Here is a 16,899-nt window from a genome sequence, read left to right as displayed (position 1 = left end):
AGACTTATCAATCATTTCATGTACAGACTTTATCTCTCAGTGTCACAATTCTCATCCATGCCTCTTGCCATCATGGAGGTCAGTCTGCATGGAAATAATTAGAGCCTGACTGATTAATCTGTTGGCCGATAATATCAGTCAATATAAGCCTTTCACAGACATCATAGTTTATGTTTGCTCATGTGCACGAATATGAAAACTGTTATTTTACAATAAATAATGCAAAAAAAAAAAGTGGAAACAAAATATTTCAACTTCTATTGGTTTCTATATCTACATCTGCACTATCAAATCACATGAACGTGACAAGATTGTAAATATCTCTGGGAAACACGCCATAGTCCGTTAAATCTCAAAGAATCGAAAGAATTCAAGAAATTAGGAGACTACAGTCAGTGTCACTTATGGAGTTAGGGGCCTCCACCATGGCAACCAGCGTGCGCATCAAACCCCTTGCCTCAACTCCCTCCTCATGTGATGATGATGTATATCAACAGTACCCTTCCCCCTTAGCCCCCGGCGTCCACCACTTCTCATTTCCTCCCCTTCTCCCTTCTCCTCCTACAGTCTTCAGGAGGCTCTCAGCCAGGCCTCCCAGCCTTCTACTTCCCAGGTGAAAAGTCAGCCATCCAGAACCCCGTCCCAGGTGACCGTGCTGAGCACAAGCGCCTCCCTGCTGGCCAGGAATGGAAGCACGCACCTGGAGGGTTCTCAGGACAAGGCCTCAACCGTTGGCGCTACCAGCTTGCAGGACGACTTTGGTAGGGAACACACGAAGAGAACGGAGATGTTGAAATACTGGAGTTTCTCACAGAAGGGTGAAGGAGTTCATGGATATGGCAGATCTGAATGTCACATCAAGTGTTTGCCAAGGAGGTTGTGTTTTCACCCGTTTGTTTGCTGGTTGGTTGGTTTACTGGTTTGTCAGCAGGATTTCGCAAACTGATTGAACTGATTGTCACGAAATTTGGCAGAAAGATGAGACATGGGCCAAGAAAAAGCTTTTGGCATTCGTGAGATAGGCTGGATTTCCCAGGGAATAATTAACGGGTCTTGATGAAAACAATCAGACATATTCAGATAACTGACATCTTTATTTGTATGAATTTTGGTGCAGCGTGATTAAATTCAACGGCACTGTTGGGCCATTGCAGAGCTTTGCACTAATTGCTTCGGTTAAAGCGATGAGACTGACTTTGAGGGTTTGGAATCACTTGCAGAGAGCTGGTCACAGATGCACATGCATGCTCTCTGCTGTCCATGGTTGGTAGACTGTTGCTATGAGTGGAAGCCGAGCACAATTATCTATGCTCCATTTATCTCTGTCTGTGATATTGTGTCTGCAGCCAGCAGTTGACCTGAGCTGGATGTGGATTTTACCATTTGATCACAGCATTCCTGCTCACAGTGCTGACACCACAGAGCTGCTGTCGATGCATAAACATGTTCTGCTGACATCCCTGAACAGTTTTTGTGAAAAATGCAAGTTTTGTTTGAGCTGCCCTTCATCTGAACCAGTGTTGAATGGATTGCTACTCCTACTCACAATCTGACCTGGAGTGGATTCTTGTTTTGAGACACTTGGTGGTCTGTATGTTCTGTGCTTTTGGTCCCTGAGCGTTTAGAATTCTTCTCTATCTGCATATGACTTAACTTCTTTGGCAGAGTCTACCTTTTCAGGCCCCACTGCCGTTCATGTGATTATGAGAACACCTGTCTTCGGCTGCTTCTTAAGAAAATGTTTTCCTTTGGTAGCTTTCCTACATTGCACAATGAGTCATGCCTTATCAAATACCCTGAAATAAATAAAACGTACTAACGTCATTGAACAGTTCTCCTTAGCAACGAAAAATATGGGACTAATCCTTCAGTCTCAAATGAGAAAATGTACCAAAACCCTGGATAATGTTTGCTAATTTCTTCTTGACTTTTGTTATTTCAGACTGGACAATATTTGTGGGTCATTCTTAGCTGTGCTAGATGGTTCCAGTTCACTTGTCACACATCGAAAAACAGTTTTTCATTCTTTTTCTACTTTACTTTTTTTTTTCTTCTTTAATAGCCAAACTTTTAAAAAACACAAACAACAATGGCATTACATGGAATGAGTAGGAATGGTGTTGCCATAGCAACTTTTCTTATAGCTCATACATACATCAACTGGGAGGGTTAATGCATTGTTTTAGAAATGAATTTATTTGTAATGTTCATTTTGAAATAACCTGAGTCAATAAGAGAAGTTCTATTCATGGAGGCACAGCTTGTTATGTAGTTCTTCTCATAAGCTGTGAGATACTGTGAGGAGGAATTATGAATGCCCATGAAATATGTCAGGTTTTGTTTGTTTTATTTTAGTTTGTGTTCTTCATAGTCTCAAGCTGATCACATGGCAAGGCAGCGCATAGACAGATAGCAGGAAATGACTAACTTGCTTATAGTCTCTTTGGGCACATTCACTCAATAATCCCATTGGCTCAGGTGAACACAATGATGTTGCCAAAGAAAACTATTTCCCAGCCTGCAAACATCTAGTTTAATGAAATTATTCCCACAGACTAAGTCAAACTCTGTGGTTTCAGTGAACTGACTGTGCTTCTCTCTCTTCTGTTGTGTTGTTCCAGGAAAACTCACTCCCTCTTTATATGAGACTGGTGGATGTGACATGTCCCTGGTCAATTTTGAACCTGCAACCAGACGAGCCTCCAATAACCTATGGTTAGTGTCAATTCATTTGATTAATTTAATGGGATATCAGCTGATAAAATACACATGTACTCCGTTCTCCTATTTAAAAAGCCAATAGTTTCATTTTCTCTCACAAGAACACCTGTAACAATTACTGATTTCACAATTAAAATCCAAATAGCAATAAAAACATTCTGCAGTTAAATGATAATAAAACTGAGATGCTTGTCCTCTGTCTTTGAATTTAATTTGAACACAAAAAATATGCGGTCTTTTTCATTTTTAAAGATTAATTATGTTTGAGCAACTTCCAGGTTTAATTGACAGAATCATATCATTTAAGGATTTGGAGAACATAAAACATGTTAAAATGATAATGTTCGCTCATCATTTTTGAATTAAACATTAAAAATTATAAAAATGTGCATATTTCTTGGTTTTGTCTGATTAAGTACATAATCTTTTTCAGTTGGTCTTCCAGTGGGTTTCTGACATGCCCGTGAGGAAAAACAATTTCATTTAAAAATAACTTAACTGTTCAGTACAAAAGCGAGAAAATTGCCTATTGAGTATTTATTTCAGTTGCCTGGCAATATATGATGATTAAATACAGCAGCAGATGCTTTTCCCTCATCAGTGTTCTCATTTTGTCTCATGCAGGGACACCGACTCCCACCTCTCCAGTTCTACCTCAGTTCGCTTCTACCCTCATGACCTGGTGAGTACCCAACGTGTGTGTGTGTGTGTGTGTTTGTGTGTGTGTGTGTGTGTGTGTGTGTGTGTGTGTGTGTGTGTGTGTGTGTGTGTGTGTGTGTGTGTGTGTGTGTGTGTGTGTGTGTCACAGAGCTAGATTTGTGGAGGAGTGCAGACAGTTCAAAAGCAAACCATGTCTGCTTTACATATTTCTGCATATTATTATTGTTGGTGTTCATACTCGTCACTATGAACAGTTGTTGTTCCGTTATCGCCTTTCTTTCCATTTCTCTTAACCTCAGACCAAAAACAAACCATATTACTCCAGTTTTAAAATCTAAAGTCATTTTAAAAATTATTTATTGGATTTCAAAACCCCTAAAAGCCTAGAACCTACATACTCATCTGGCAATGGTTTTATACATGAGCCAGATAAATGTCTTCGATCATCTGATTCCGGCTGTTTTATATTTTTGCGATGAGAATCCAGATGGCTGTGGGTGGGGGGGGGGCAGTGGTCCAGTCTTTATTCTGTGAACATCCTAATTCAAATCTTAAACAAAGAAAATATTTAATGCGTACATTCATTTGTCTTTTTTAGGTCTCAATCCTTGTGAATACTGTTTAAGTGGTGTGAGTTGTGTGATGAATAAGTTTGACTGACCGGGAGACAGATTTCCCTTCCTCAGATCCGTCTGAACCGTCTGCTGACCATGGACCCAGAGCTGCTGGAGCAGCAGGACGGAGATCTGAGCCCAGAGCTCCAGGATGCACCGCTGGCCCAGGATGACCCTGTCGCCAGCTCTGCTGCTGGCAAAGTCAGGCAGTACTACCGCTTGTGGCTTCTCCCTTACCTGTGGGTCGGCCTGCACTTTGACCGACTCACACTGCTGGCACTATTTGACAGGTAAGTCTGCACAGACATCCATCATCCTCAGTGTCTTATTTCAATAAAAGTTTGAACAAGGTGCCTTTGTGCTATTATGTCCTGATGTAGCACCAAGTGCAAACTACCTGGGTTTGTCAAACTTGATCATACATGTTACAGTGATGTCAAAATAAGAGAAACATGTTATTTTGTGTCATTGCAAAGACAGCTGCTACAGCTGCTACAGCTGCATGAGTGTATTTGGTGGAAATCTGTTCAGTAGTTTTTACACAATCCTGCATACAAACAAACAAATCAACCAACAAACAAACAAACAAAACATAATTTCAAACAAAAAACACAAAACATAAAAGTGATTGATAAAGATTGATGAAGATAAGTTTTGAAAAATGATTTTAAATATGTGACTAATCCTACAAGCGTCAGATGAGACACTATTCTTTCTCCCCAGTCTATTATTTAGACTAATAACACAGGTGTAACTACTGATTAAAATTCTGCCCAGCACAGCATTAACCATTGATTTAATCAGGTCAGTCCCACTGAAATCAAGGACAGGCTGAGACCGCTGCAGCACAGTAACAGCCCCATAAACAGCAGACATACAGCTGGAGCAACAAATTCCTAAAAGATTAGCCAATCACTTTTTAAACCCTTGAATGTCAACATTTCCCTGCAGGCTATTCAATGTAGAGGTGGATGGGATAATGTTGGCTTCACCTCTGTCTGAGGGAAGATTTAATAGAAATCACTGTTTGGATTATATTAACCCTCCACACACAAATGAGGCTCAATTCAGACCTGGTAATAATGTACGATCACATGTGGATAATTTTGATTATGTAGAATTCTTCTGGAATGCTACTCCAGTGAACACTTGTGATCACATCTTACTTCCCTGCCCTATATGCAAATAAACATATTTGTCATTTGTATTTGCAAACACCAAACAATGTGGTTTTTATCCAGTTTGAGTTTACTCATGTGTTTGTGTGTCTGTGTGAGATGGGGAGAGCAGAACCAGAAGAGGCTGAGTGAATCATTGTATGCAGCGATACAGTGAAATTAGATTTTGGCCATTTGAAAAATGAATGGAAAATAAACATGTGCTGGTCAGAGTTGAAATTTTTGCATTGGTCAACAATGATTTGATGTCTGGGAAACATTGTAAAAACATTGAGTGTTTAATAATTTCAATCCAAATGAAACTACAGCAGGTCAGAGGACCATCAGGTGTGTAGGTGGTCCTTGTGTTCACACGGCATAAAGACGTCCCAGATCCCCTCAAAATGTGGTCTGAGTGCCCGGATCTTAAATGCATACTTAGAGCTGTACTGCAAAGTCTGAACGGGGTCTGGGTTTTCCTCAGTGCATCGCCTATGGAGTGCCACAGGGTTCCATCATCGGCCCTATTTGATTATTTTTCAAAAGCAAGAGGAACAGAACTTGTAGCTACAGTAAAGTGGCTAAACTAGACAGTTAATATGCAGCTGTGTGGTTCCACAGATTCTGGCGGCACATTAACCAACATTATGAAATCCTTATTTATCCTCAAACAGGATCATTCTGGCTCATAATTCAAGAAGCAGGTCAACTTTAGTTTTTAGTTCTATTGCTAAATTGCAATCATTCCTCTTATGAAGGAATTTGCAGACCTTGTGTTTTATCTCTTTCAGACATGATGACTGCTGTGATCTCTCTCTGTTGGAGTCAGTCAGTTTGCCTTGTCTGGCATGCATCTCATTCAAAATGCAGCTGCAAGGCGTCTCACTGGCACCAAGAAGAAAGACCACATCAGTTCTACAGTAGAAACAGAATTGATTTTCAGATTCCGCACTGGTTGGTGCCAGCTTTTAGCTCAGCCCTCTTCAGTTCCTGTTCTACCATCGTGCCCCTCAGAGATACCGACCAATCACTTCATGCTCCCTGTGGAAATCCACGAGTGACTGTCTGATCATTTTCAATGTTAAAATCCAGTCTTAATTTAGAATGAAATTTGATTGTTACAGGAGTAATCACATACACATGATAACTAATATGCTGCCTGTGTTATAAAAGAAGTCTCTTTCTTACTTCTGTTTGCGTTTGATGTTTTTCAAAGCTAACTTGCGAGTAAGCATTAGTGAAAATGAGCCTTATCCTTAAGAAGTGATTCGCCCTGATTCTGGGAGGCTGTGGAGGAGGTAGAGTGGGTTGTCTACTAACCATAAAGCCGGTGGTTCTTTCTCCGTCTGCTCCGATCCACATGCCGAAACATTCTTGGACAAGATACAGAATCCTAAATTCCTGACGGCTGTCCTGACAGTGTGGGAATTATCTAGAACCTGCTGCCTGTAGAATCGCTGTATGAATGTGTGTGTAGATTAGTGAGGGAGACAGTCTATTTACCACTTGCTCTTCGCCACTGTTTTCCCAGGAACCGTGAGGTCTTGGAGAACGTGCTGGCCGTGATTCTGGCCGTCCTGGTGGCCTTTCTGGGTTCAGTGCTGCTGGTCCATGGCTTCTTCACTGACATCTGGGTCTTTCAGTTCTGCCTTGTCATTGCAAGTTGCCAGTATTCCTTACTGAAGGTGAATATTTATGCAAACTGCACAACTTTGGTCAAACTTGACGTAAAGAAGTGAAACAAAGAAGCACTGTTTCAAAGAAGCAATTGGATTTTTTTTTACTTGCATGCTGAAGCACATGATATTAGATTTTACAAGTGTGCTGTGCCTTTAAGGGAATTCCTGATGTTCAGAAAATATTTAATGCTTAACTTCCTCTGAACTGTTTACAAAGAGAAGTAAAACAGTTTTTTGGTTCTTGTTTATTGACAGAGTGTCCAGCCAGACTCCTCTTCCCCTCGACATGTAAGTAACTAAATATAAAAGTTTTAAGTGTCCTCATTTTGGGTTGTTTAGGGCTTAAATTCCTGGAGAGTTTACACTGTGAACAACCTACATTCAAAAAGGCAAAATGCTAAAAAAAACACCACTGTGACGATGGAGAATGGAAATTACCTTTCCACTTTGATCAGTAGACAATTAGAGTCAATCTCCTTCCGTGTCTAATATGACCAGTTGTTGTTCAGTGTTTTTTCCTTCTCTGTTGTGGTTCTTGAAAGTGATGCTTCTTTTCCCCTGTGGCTCTGTGCGCTCCTCCCTCCCTTGCGTCAGTGGCCTGCTCTGAAACGGCGTCTTTTATTAATGCAGCTTCGACTCCGCTGCAGGCACAAGCTTTAAATAGCCGGCCAGAGTTCAGACCACAGCTCTCTCACTCTGTTTGTATCCACCTTTCTCCTCCTCTCCTTCCACCACTCCCCCCCCCTCCTTCCTTCACCTCATCTCACCTCGCAGACTTGTTCACTATTCTCTTTCCCGATGTTGTTGACACAGTTCGAAAAATCCCGGCCTATTTAATCTGATTGTTGATGCGTAAAGTGTTGGTGTAAAAACAGGTCAGCTCGCAGCCTCTTGGGCGAAAGTTTGATCACAGTAGACGTTTATTCTTCATCTCTTGTTAAACCTCAGACTCAATTCTATTTCTATTTATATATGTGTCACTGTCTGAAGGCTTCATGTGGCCCTGATGCTACTGAATTGATCATTTTTTTAGGGGTAATGTCTCATTAGAGTTTTTTTTATGGATTATGTCGTAAATTTGATTTGTTCTACGTGAGGGCACATATTTTTACACGGCCGTCCTTGCTGGAAGCTCCAAGAATATTTTTTCTTACTTTAATAGACAGGGTATTTGGTGAATACTGAGTCGTACTGGTCCACAAGGAGAAAGTCCAGCTTCTATAATGAGCCACTTACAACATCATACCCTTCTCCCTGCAGGGCCATAATCGTATCATAGCGTACAGCCGACCTGTCTACTTCTGCCTGTGCTGTGGCCTCATTTGGCTGCTCCACTACGGCAGCCTGAGGACCACTTCATCCCGGTTCACCCTGTACGGAGTCGCTCTCACCAGCTCCCTGGTGCTCGCCTCGGCCCGGGACCTCGTCATAGGTAAGACCGCAGCAGCCGAGCATTGTCAGCGGGCGTATTCCACTGCCAACTTTATGTGCAGTGATAGTACATACAATGAATGAATGATTCTTTATTTGTATGGCACTTTCAAACATGCCAAACCATATAAATGGCCAGGAACAAAAAGCAAGACACAATTTTGAACATTTCACAAAATGTATATGAAGTATTGTATATGAAGAGAATGAGTAAAAATAAAATATTTCCCTTGCAAGACAAATGCGAGCAGGACGACTGTTGCAAGTTTGGGGACTGACAGTAAATCCACACTCTCTTAAATAAATTGGTCGAAAGAGAAATGTGCCCTTTTTTAGTTGACAAAATAATCATGGGCAGGATTCCATAACACCTGCATTGCAGCTGGAGTATCAATACAAGGTGGACGTTTTCTAACAAATTTAGTTCTGGTTGAAGGATGAGTTGAGCAGATTGCCGTGAGGCAGAAGTGATAATTGTGTTTGAGCCACACTCTCTAAATGCAATGTTTGTTTGTTCAGAGGATATTAACCCCACCTTTCATCAAACCACAATCAACAACAACTTCTGTAGTTGCCCCCGGAGATGCAGCTGTGCACCAATATTACCCAATAATATTTGTAACTCACAGCCAAAGATGCAGAACAATAAACACAGAGTCACTGGCATCTGTATAATCTCAAACCTGATGTCTGGAAAATGTAAAATCAAATAAAAAATGCATAATTAAATTTTTATCACACTGTCACCTTGTGTTTTTCCTCCTGCAGTTTTCACTCTGTGTTTTCCCATCATCTTCTTTGTGGGGCTGCTGCCGCAAGTCAACACGTTCGTCATGTACCTCTTTGAGCAGCTGGACATCCACGTGTTCGGGGGCAACGGTGAGCGACTTGTAGATGATCAAATTCTGCACAGGGGTGACTCTGACCTCTGCAGCACGAAACAACAGACACACGTAGACACTGTTACGCCTGATATTTTTTGATGTGGAAGGTTTGAAAGTGCTGATTTGCGTTCTGCCTGGACTGGTGGTGCCTGTCAGGTTCAGTGGTCTCACTGCTGACATCCTCTCTGTGCTCTCTGCAGCCTCCACAAGCCTCCTGTCAGCGCTGTACAGCATCCTGCGCAGCATCGTCACCGTCGCTCTGCTTTACGGCTTCTGCTACGGAGCTCTGAAGGTGAGAGAAAACCAACTCAGCTACATTTAATGAAACTGTAATAAAAAAGAAAAGAAAATGACAGAGTAATCATACAGTAAGACTACAGCTAGTAAACAGCACTGTATTTTAACTCTGACTTTACATTAGAGGACCTCAATATTACGGCAGCATTTAACAATATTCATCTCGAAGATATTCTGTGAGGCTTCTCCAAAACCGTCTGTATCTTGGATCCTACATTAGTACATTGAAGAAGCTTTTTTCTACTTCTACTTGAATGTTCACAGTGATGCTCTGGAAAACATTCACGTTTCACATCTGCCATCACCTTTATACATTTCTACATTCATCGCACTTGGTCTAAAAATGTAAGATCATAATAATATCATCAAAATAATAAATCTATTTAAACATTGTCCTTTGACCTCTTTCAGGAGACCTGGGAGCCTCATCACATCCCTGTGTTGTTTTCCGTCTTCTGCGGCCTCTTGGTGGCAGTGTCTTACCACCTCAGCCGACAGAGCAGCGACCCCTCCGTCCTCATGTGTGTTCACAGCCTTGCACAACAAAATTCACTCAGCCTTTGGTTTGATGTGACTCACAGAGAAAGAAATGTAAAAGAGAGACTGCAACACTTGCCTGAACATGTGTAAAAATTTCAGCTTTGGTTGTCATACTGTTGAACTCATCCATCTGGCACTTCAACAGGCAAAAACCAAAAGTATTTTCCATTAAGTGCTTGACCCGTCAGCCAGACAGAAATCCATATTAAAGAATAATCTGTGACTTTACTCCTCGTACATATGCGGAGGATTATCTCAGAGGGGGATTTTTTGAGCATTTCCAAAAATGCTCTGTTGAAACTGTCTCACACAATAGTGTCAACAGTGAGTGATCACATTGAACGTTCCCTCGGAGATAAACTCACCCACAGGAGGTTCATGGCGTCTGAAGCAGCTAATATCGTTGCTTCTTGCTTTACAGCTCGCTGATTCAGTCCAAGGTTTTACCCAATTTAAAAGACAAAAACCCAGAGGACCCTTTGTCAGAAGTGCAGGACCCTCTGCCTGAGAAGCTCCGCGCCTCAGTGGTAAGTTGATCATCGTTAATGATGTCATTAAAGCCAGGAGTGGTCGAACAGTAATGGTCATTAAAGATGATTAGATACACAATTACAGTTTTTAGAGCCGAACCAACATCCAATGTCTCCTTTTACAGAACGAGCGTCTGCAGTCTGACCTGATCGTCTGTGTGGTCATCGCTGTCCTTTACTTTGCCATCCATGTCAGCACAGTGTTCATTGCACTACAGGTAAAGCAAATATTTATCATTGAAAGACTGAGTCTCAGTCAATCTAATAATTCCAGATATCAACGTCTGTGTGTTGCTCACATATCTGAAGATATGATCATCAACTTCACACTTCGCATGTAGTATCGTATAGTTAAAGACCCAATGAAGTACATGTTGAATTTGGTGCAGTTTGGACACGTGATACGATCAATATTAATAAACTTTGAATAACAGCCGACTCTGTAGCAGCAGCGACTGGGACTCATTAACGTGAAGTCGATCACAACAATGGAAATAACTGATTCTCCAGTATGGGATTCTGGGTGGTTGAGTTGAAATTCACTGAACAATAAACAGGTGAACAGCTCTTAGTGCAGCAGCAGAAGCTTCAGGGTTCTGTGTCCAGCCTGTGGCTCAATTACTGCAGCTAACTTTTGCAGTTTCAGGGGAAAAAAAGCTGCAACCGGCCCAAACTGGCAGGTTTAGAACAGACACTGCACTAGTTTTTCATATAAGTGGCCCTTGATGAAAAAAACTGTGATGTCTGAAAGACAAGAGACAACAAATTAATTACAAATGGCTAAATAACTTTAAATGCATTTCAGAGGATGGTCTTGTGCATGTGGAAACAAACTAAATGTGTAGAAGTATTCATTTCCTCCGTCTCTGTGTCCCTCAGCCTTTCCTCAGTTATGTCCTGTATGCTCTGTTGGGGACGGTGGGGTTGCTCACACACTACTTGCTCCCTCAAGTCCGCAAGCAGCTGCCCTGGTATTGCTTCTCTCACCCTCTGCTGAAAACTAAGGAGTATTACCAGTTTGAAGTCCGGGGTGAGTTCATCTTTGCTCTCAGCATCGCTGGTTAGACGCTTCTTAAGAAATCTTAAAGCTATATTTTTCATTATTACATATCGTGGCTGTGCTGGATAAGTGAAAACAAATATGTAATAACAAAGCAAATGCAGATGTTGATGTTTATTGGATCACTTCTTTCTCATCCTGTCTCTTTACTTCTAGGACAGGACGAATGTATGACATGTAATGACTCTCCCTGTCTGTCTCGTCAGATGCGGCTCATGTGATGTGGTTTGAAAAGCTTCACGTGTGGCTGCTGTTTGTGGAGAAGAATGTTCTCTATCCTCTCGTCATCCTCAACGAGCTGAGTGGCAGCGCCAGAGAGCTCGCCAGCCCGAAGAGGCTCGATACAGAGTGAGAGCTCTCACTGTCTTCCATCGTCTCTTTCCTAATGCTGCTTCTACTCTTGATCTTTGGTTATTTTTCACCATTTTTGTGATTTCATAGTCTGAAAACCTGTGAATCAGATCTTTTACTTCTAAAGACATAAAGGAATAGCTTCGTCTGATGATGATAAAATATTATAATCCTCCAGTTTCCTGGGAACTAACAGGTACCAAACCACAGTTTGTCGTTGAGCTGGTTCGCAGTGTTTGTTACCAAGCTAAGCAGCTTAGCTGTTTCTCCTGGTTTTCAAGCTTTTTCGTAAACTAAGCTAATAGCTACTGTCTCACATGTTGCTTCACTGCACAGACGATATGAGAGATGTTGGTCTCTGATGGACATTCTCTCTGTTACTGCGTCAAGGGTCGGCGCTCTGATGATCACAGTGGCAGGGCTGAAGCTGCTGCGTTCGTCTTACAGCAGTCCGACTTACCAATATGTGACGATCCTCTTCACCATCCTGTTCTTCACCTTCGACTACCGTCACCTGTCTGAGACGCTGCTGCTCGACCTTTTCCTCATGTCTATTGTTTTCAGCAAGGTGAGGAGAATAGATATCGACCTACACAACTTACACAAGAGACATTTATATACAGACATATATGACATATAGGTAGTTTTGTGCTTGTCAGGGCAAATTACAACCATGTTTTTATTATGCAGTCAAAGGATAAAGAGCCTTAAGGTTTTATCTGTCCTAAATTGAACTTTGTCTCCTTTTTGAAGTGCTGATTCATGTTGTTGTTTTTTTTACAGTTGTGGGAGCTGTTCTACAAGCTGCACTTTGTATACACCTACATCGCCCCCTGGCAGATCACATGGGGCTCAGCTTTCCATGCCTTTGCTCAGCCCTTCGCTGTTCCTCGTATCCTTTCTCTGCCGCCTTTTATCATAATATATTCTGCAGTGTGTCACAGGTTTCACACCAGCACAGCTACAGCACTGTTGTAATTCCTACCTTTGCTGAGAACAACAAATCTTCTTTGTGTTGATTCAACTCTGACGTAGATTTTTTTCATATAGTTGGTCTTTGATTTGATCAAACTTTATTTAATGTGTTAGAGATGATGTGTAAAGTGCACTGAAATGTTAAATCCACTGATATTACAGAATATAAAGTAGAGCATGCATATGTTTCTGGTGATCCTTGACTGGAGCCCCTGCAGACTCTGCCATGCTGTTTGTCCAGGCTGTAGTGTCAACTGTCTTCTCCACTCCCCTCAACCCGTTTCTCGGCAGTGCCATCTTCATCACTTCCTATGTCCGCCCTGTCAAGTTCTGGGAGAGAGATTACAAGTAGGCAAAATAAAATAAAAATACTATTCCATGTTCTAATCAACTTCTGTTTTAGCTTCTGAGTTTGTGATTTTCTTTACTTTCAACAGCACAAAAAGAGTTGATCACTCCAACACCCGGCTGGCTTCTCAGCTGGACAGAAATCCAGGTGAGGACGTGATATTAGAGTTTATTTACACTTTAAAGTTTGTGTTGGCAACATACAGCTGTTACTATTTTATATCCCTCAGTCTACTTCAGTGCAGTTAGTGATAAAACAAACAGTGATGTAATCTTTTTGTTGTTTTTCATTCCTTCTTCAGGCTCTGACGACAATAATCTGAACTCCATCTTCTATGAACACCTCACCCGCTCCCTGCAGCACAGCCTGTGTGGAGACCTCCTCCTGGGCCGCTGGGGAAACTTCAGCACTGGGGACTGTTTCATCCTGGCCTCCGACTACCTAAACGCTCTGGTGCACCTTATAGAGATCGGCAACGGCCTGGTCACCTTTCAGCTGCGAGGGCTGGAGTTCAGAGGTGAGAAGAGAACATGCGTGACAGCAGATTTGTCAGGAGTTCTGTTCAGATTCATTAACACTGGATTACTTATAAATGAATGTGTGGTAAAAATATTCAGGGGTCTTATCATCATGATATTTGTCCTGGTAAAATTCTACCACCATCTCAAGCTGGTTCAACTAAACCCCATCAACAAGTGTTAGAACTAGTTCTGGATTCAGATGAATTAAATGAGGATTATTAACCAGTTTCTCAGCATTTTCCATTTGTGAGCTGAGCGTTCCACCTGTAGCTTGTTTGGTCGTGCTTTATCTTCCAGTTAAACCCTCCTGTGTGTGCTTCATCAGCATTACTGTGTGTAGGTCAGCCAGTAGTGCTACTGTACAACAAACCTGTGACACGCAGTGAACGGTTTACAGAACTGCAGACACTCCTTGTGACACATCGTCAGCGGTCTGTCAGCAGTTTTGTAGTTTACAATATAAAGGTCACAGTTTTCTTAGAGAAAAACAAAGATCCTCAATCAAACCTTTTTTTTCAGTTGTTTAAACAACAAAAGCACCGATGACCTGAGGTTTCCACAAAAACACTGTTGTATTGTGATTCTGTCCATTTCTGCTCCTCAGGAACTTACTGTCAGCAGAGGGAAGTGGAGGCCATCACTGAGGGGGTGGAGGAAGATGAGGGCTGCTGCTGCTGCGAGCCGGGTCACCTTCCCCACATTCTGTCCTTTAACGCTGCCTTCGGCCAGCGCTGGCTGGCCTGGGAGGTGCTGGTCACCAAATATGTGCTGGAGGGCTACAGCATCACAGATAACAGCGCCGCCTCCATGCTCCAAGTGTTCGATCTGCGACGCATCCTCACCACCTACTATGTCAAGGTTTGTAGTGTCACTGTTTGCAAGAGCAGGTCTGACTTTTAAAATATCCAATGTTAAAAATGCATCATGTCTCTCCGGCCTCAGGGTATTATCTACTATGTGATCGCCTCCCCCAAACTGGAAGAGTGGCTGGCTAATGAGACCATGAAGGACGGACTGCAAGCATGTAGCGAGAGGAACTATGTTGACTTGGATCCCACCTTCAATCCCAACATCGATGAGGACTACGACCATCGGCTCGCAGGCATCTCCAGGGACAGTTTCTGCTGCGTGTACCTGGGCTGGATCCAGTACTGCAATTCTCGAAGGGCCAAGGTAACACTGCATTATTCCTCATTCAGTTCTGAATGAAGTCTGACCCATTACAGATGGAATGATTGAAATATCTCGAAATAGATTCCCTCACGTGATGTCTCTCATGCCACTGGTTCAGTTTAAAGATAGTTGTGAGGATTCCTTTTGAAGCGGCATCAAAGATCCTAAAAGCCTCACAGCTCTTAGATTTGTGTCATTATTTGCCAAAGGGATGCTGCACTTTCGTCATTTGTTGTCAGATGACATGTTTGAATGAATGAAGAAAGGCCAGAAAAAAAAGTACATTCATGAGATTTGATTTTAATGAATCTTTCCTGTTGCTGCTTTGTTTTTAGCCGCTGGACAGTGAGAAAGACTCGGCTCTGGTGCTGCTCTGCTTCGGCCTGTGTGTTCTGGGAAGAAGAGCTCTGGGAACAGCGGCTCATCATATGTCCAGGTTATTGAGTAATCTTTCTCAGAATAAGTCAACCTTTTAGAGTAATTAGTGTTTATATAGTCTTCACTTATGTGGGCGGAACAAAGCAGCATGAATCAGAACAGCAACATCGCTTTGACTTCAGAGATGTTTTGTTTTTAACTTTCCAAAGAATGAAAATGAATAATGGAGAAATAAGTAAAAAAAACATTTGTGCCCAACTAGAAGCACATAAATTCTCATACACTTGTTGAGGTGTTTTCTTGTCTTCTGTCCTCTCTGTCTCTGGATGAACAGTTTGAGTTATTCCTCTTTCCTCTCCACCACAGTAATCTGGAGTCTTTCCTTTACGGACTTCACGCATTGTTTAAAGGAGATTTCCGCATCTCTTCAATACGAGATGAGTGGATCTTCGCAGACATGGAATTGCTCAGGAAAGTCGTGGTGCCTGGGATTCGAATGTCTCTCAAGTTACACCAGGTGAGACTCTGCAGTTGTCATGTTGTCGGTACCACACGGCGTTAGCTTTAGCATCGTTCTCAACATGTTTCTTGCACACTTCCTGTTAGGACCACTTCACATCCCCCGATGAGTACGACGAGCCAGTTGTTCTTTTCGAGGCCATCTCCTCCCACCAGCAGAACCTTGTCATCGCACACGAGGGCGACCCCGCCTGGAGGAGCGCTGTGCTGTCCAACTCGCCATCACTGCTCGCCCTGCGCCATGTCCTCGACGAAGGCACCAACGAGTACAAAATCATTATGCTGAATCGACGGTACCTTAGCTTCCGTGTCATCAAGGTGGGAACTAGGACAAATTTTAAATTTCTAAGTCTGATTAATTCATTCTCACTAGTTCAAAGATACAATATTTAAAGTAATCTTGCCTCTCGTGCTCCAGGTGAATAAGGAATGTGTCCGAGGTCTTTGGGCAGGGCAGCAGCAGGAGTTGGTCTTCTTAAGAAACAGAAACCCAGAGCGCGGGAGCATCCAGAACGCCAAACAGGCTCTACGCAACATGATCAATTCCTCCTGCGACCAGCCCATCGGTTATCCAATCTACGTATCTCCACTGACCACCTCCTACTGCAACTCACACCCCCAACTCGGACACATCCTGGGAGGCCCCATCAGCATCGGAAACATCCGCAACTTTGTCGTCAGCACCTGGCACAGGTTCGTAACTCATTATAGATCAAAGTTAAAGTGTCGTTATAGACATCTCTGATCTTTTCCTTCAGTCATCTTTGGTAAATCTAACTCTGGTGTTAAAATATTATCTCTTGTTTTTTTCTCTCAGGTTACGGAAAGGCTGTGGTGCAGGCTGTAACAGTGGAGGGAACATCGAGGATCCAGATGCAGGGGGGCTGTCCTGTGGCAGTGGGAATGGGACTGGGGGGGACTCTCAGCAGAGCTCAGTGTCACAGGGTGGGATGTCTGGGCCTGTCCCCCCTTACTCATACCAGCCTCATCCTCTGGGTAAGAGCAACTCTTATCTGATCATGACTCATAAGGAAAGTACGACTTCTGTTTAACATAGTAA

General features: G+C 42.5%; 1 protein-coding gene across 6 annotated transcripts in view; it reads left to right on the top strand.

Moving 5' to 3' along the window:
• pcnx1 (pecanex 1) overlaps positions 1–16,899 on the top strand; it is a 31,624-nt gene that overhangs the window by 12,038 nt on the left and 2,687 nt on the right. For 3 of the 6 annotated variants that reach the window (XR_011244708.1, XM_020097917.2, XM_020097920.2), the window contains exons 8-33: positions 568–761; positions 2,622–2,715; positions 3,346–3,403; positions 4,053–4,285; positions 6,684–6,837; positions 7,087–7,119; positions 8,092–8,263; positions 9,031–9,141; positions 9,347–9,438; positions 9,855–9,964; positions 10,405–10,510; positions 10,639–10,731; positions 11,393–11,543; positions 11,780–11,921; positions 12,315–12,492; positions 12,708–12,816; positions 13,118–13,247; positions 13,337–13,395; positions 13,550–13,765; positions 14,374–14,627; positions 14,712–14,942; positions 15,278–15,378; positions 15,687–15,837; positions 15,927–16,157; positions 16,258–16,532; positions 16,657–16,835. Coding sequence is in view for 5 of the 6 variants with exons in the window: in XM_020097917.2 (XP_019953476.1) it covers positions 568–761; positions 2,622–2,715; positions 3,346–3,403; positions 4,053–4,285; positions 6,684–6,837; positions 7,087–7,119; positions 8,092–8,263; positions 9,031–9,141; positions 9,347–9,438; positions 9,855–9,964; positions 10,405–10,510; positions 10,639–10,731; positions 11,393–11,543; positions 11,780–11,921; positions 12,315–12,492; positions 12,708–12,816; positions 13,118–13,247; positions 13,337–13,395; positions 13,550–13,765; positions 14,374–14,627; positions 14,712–14,942; positions 15,278–15,378; positions 15,687–15,837; positions 15,927–16,157; positions 16,258–16,532; positions 16,657–16,835 (3,857 nt within the window). In the remaining variant the exon portion in view is untranslated. The remainder of the gene's footprint in view (positions 1–567; positions 762–2,621; positions 2,716–3,345; positions 3,404–4,052; positions 4,286–6,683; positions 6,838–7,086; positions 7,120–8,091; positions 8,264–9,030; positions 9,142–9,346; positions 9,439–9,854; positions 9,965–10,404; positions 10,511–10,638; positions 10,732–11,392; positions 11,544–11,779; positions 11,922–12,314; positions 12,493–12,707; positions 12,817–13,117; positions 13,248–13,336; positions 13,396–13,549; positions 13,766–14,373; positions 14,628–14,711; positions 14,943–15,277; positions 15,379–15,686; positions 15,838–15,926; positions 16,158–16,257; positions 16,533–16,656; positions 16,836–16,899) is intronic. The other 3 variants (XM_020097918.2, XM_069535591.1, XM_069535590.1) reach the window with 3 other exon arrangements.

This window comes from Paralichthys olivaceus, chromosome 12 (genome assembly GCF_024713975.1).
Source record: "Paralichthys olivaceus isolate ysfri-2021 chromosome 12, ASM2471397v2, whole genome shotgun sequence".
Lineage (NCBI taxonomy): Eukaryota > Metazoa > Chordata > Actinopteri > Pleuronectiformes > Paralichthyidae > Paralichthys > Paralichthys olivaceus.
The sequence above is the reverse complement of the archived record's forward strand: the minus strand, read 5'-3'. Positions and strand labels throughout refer to the sequence as shown.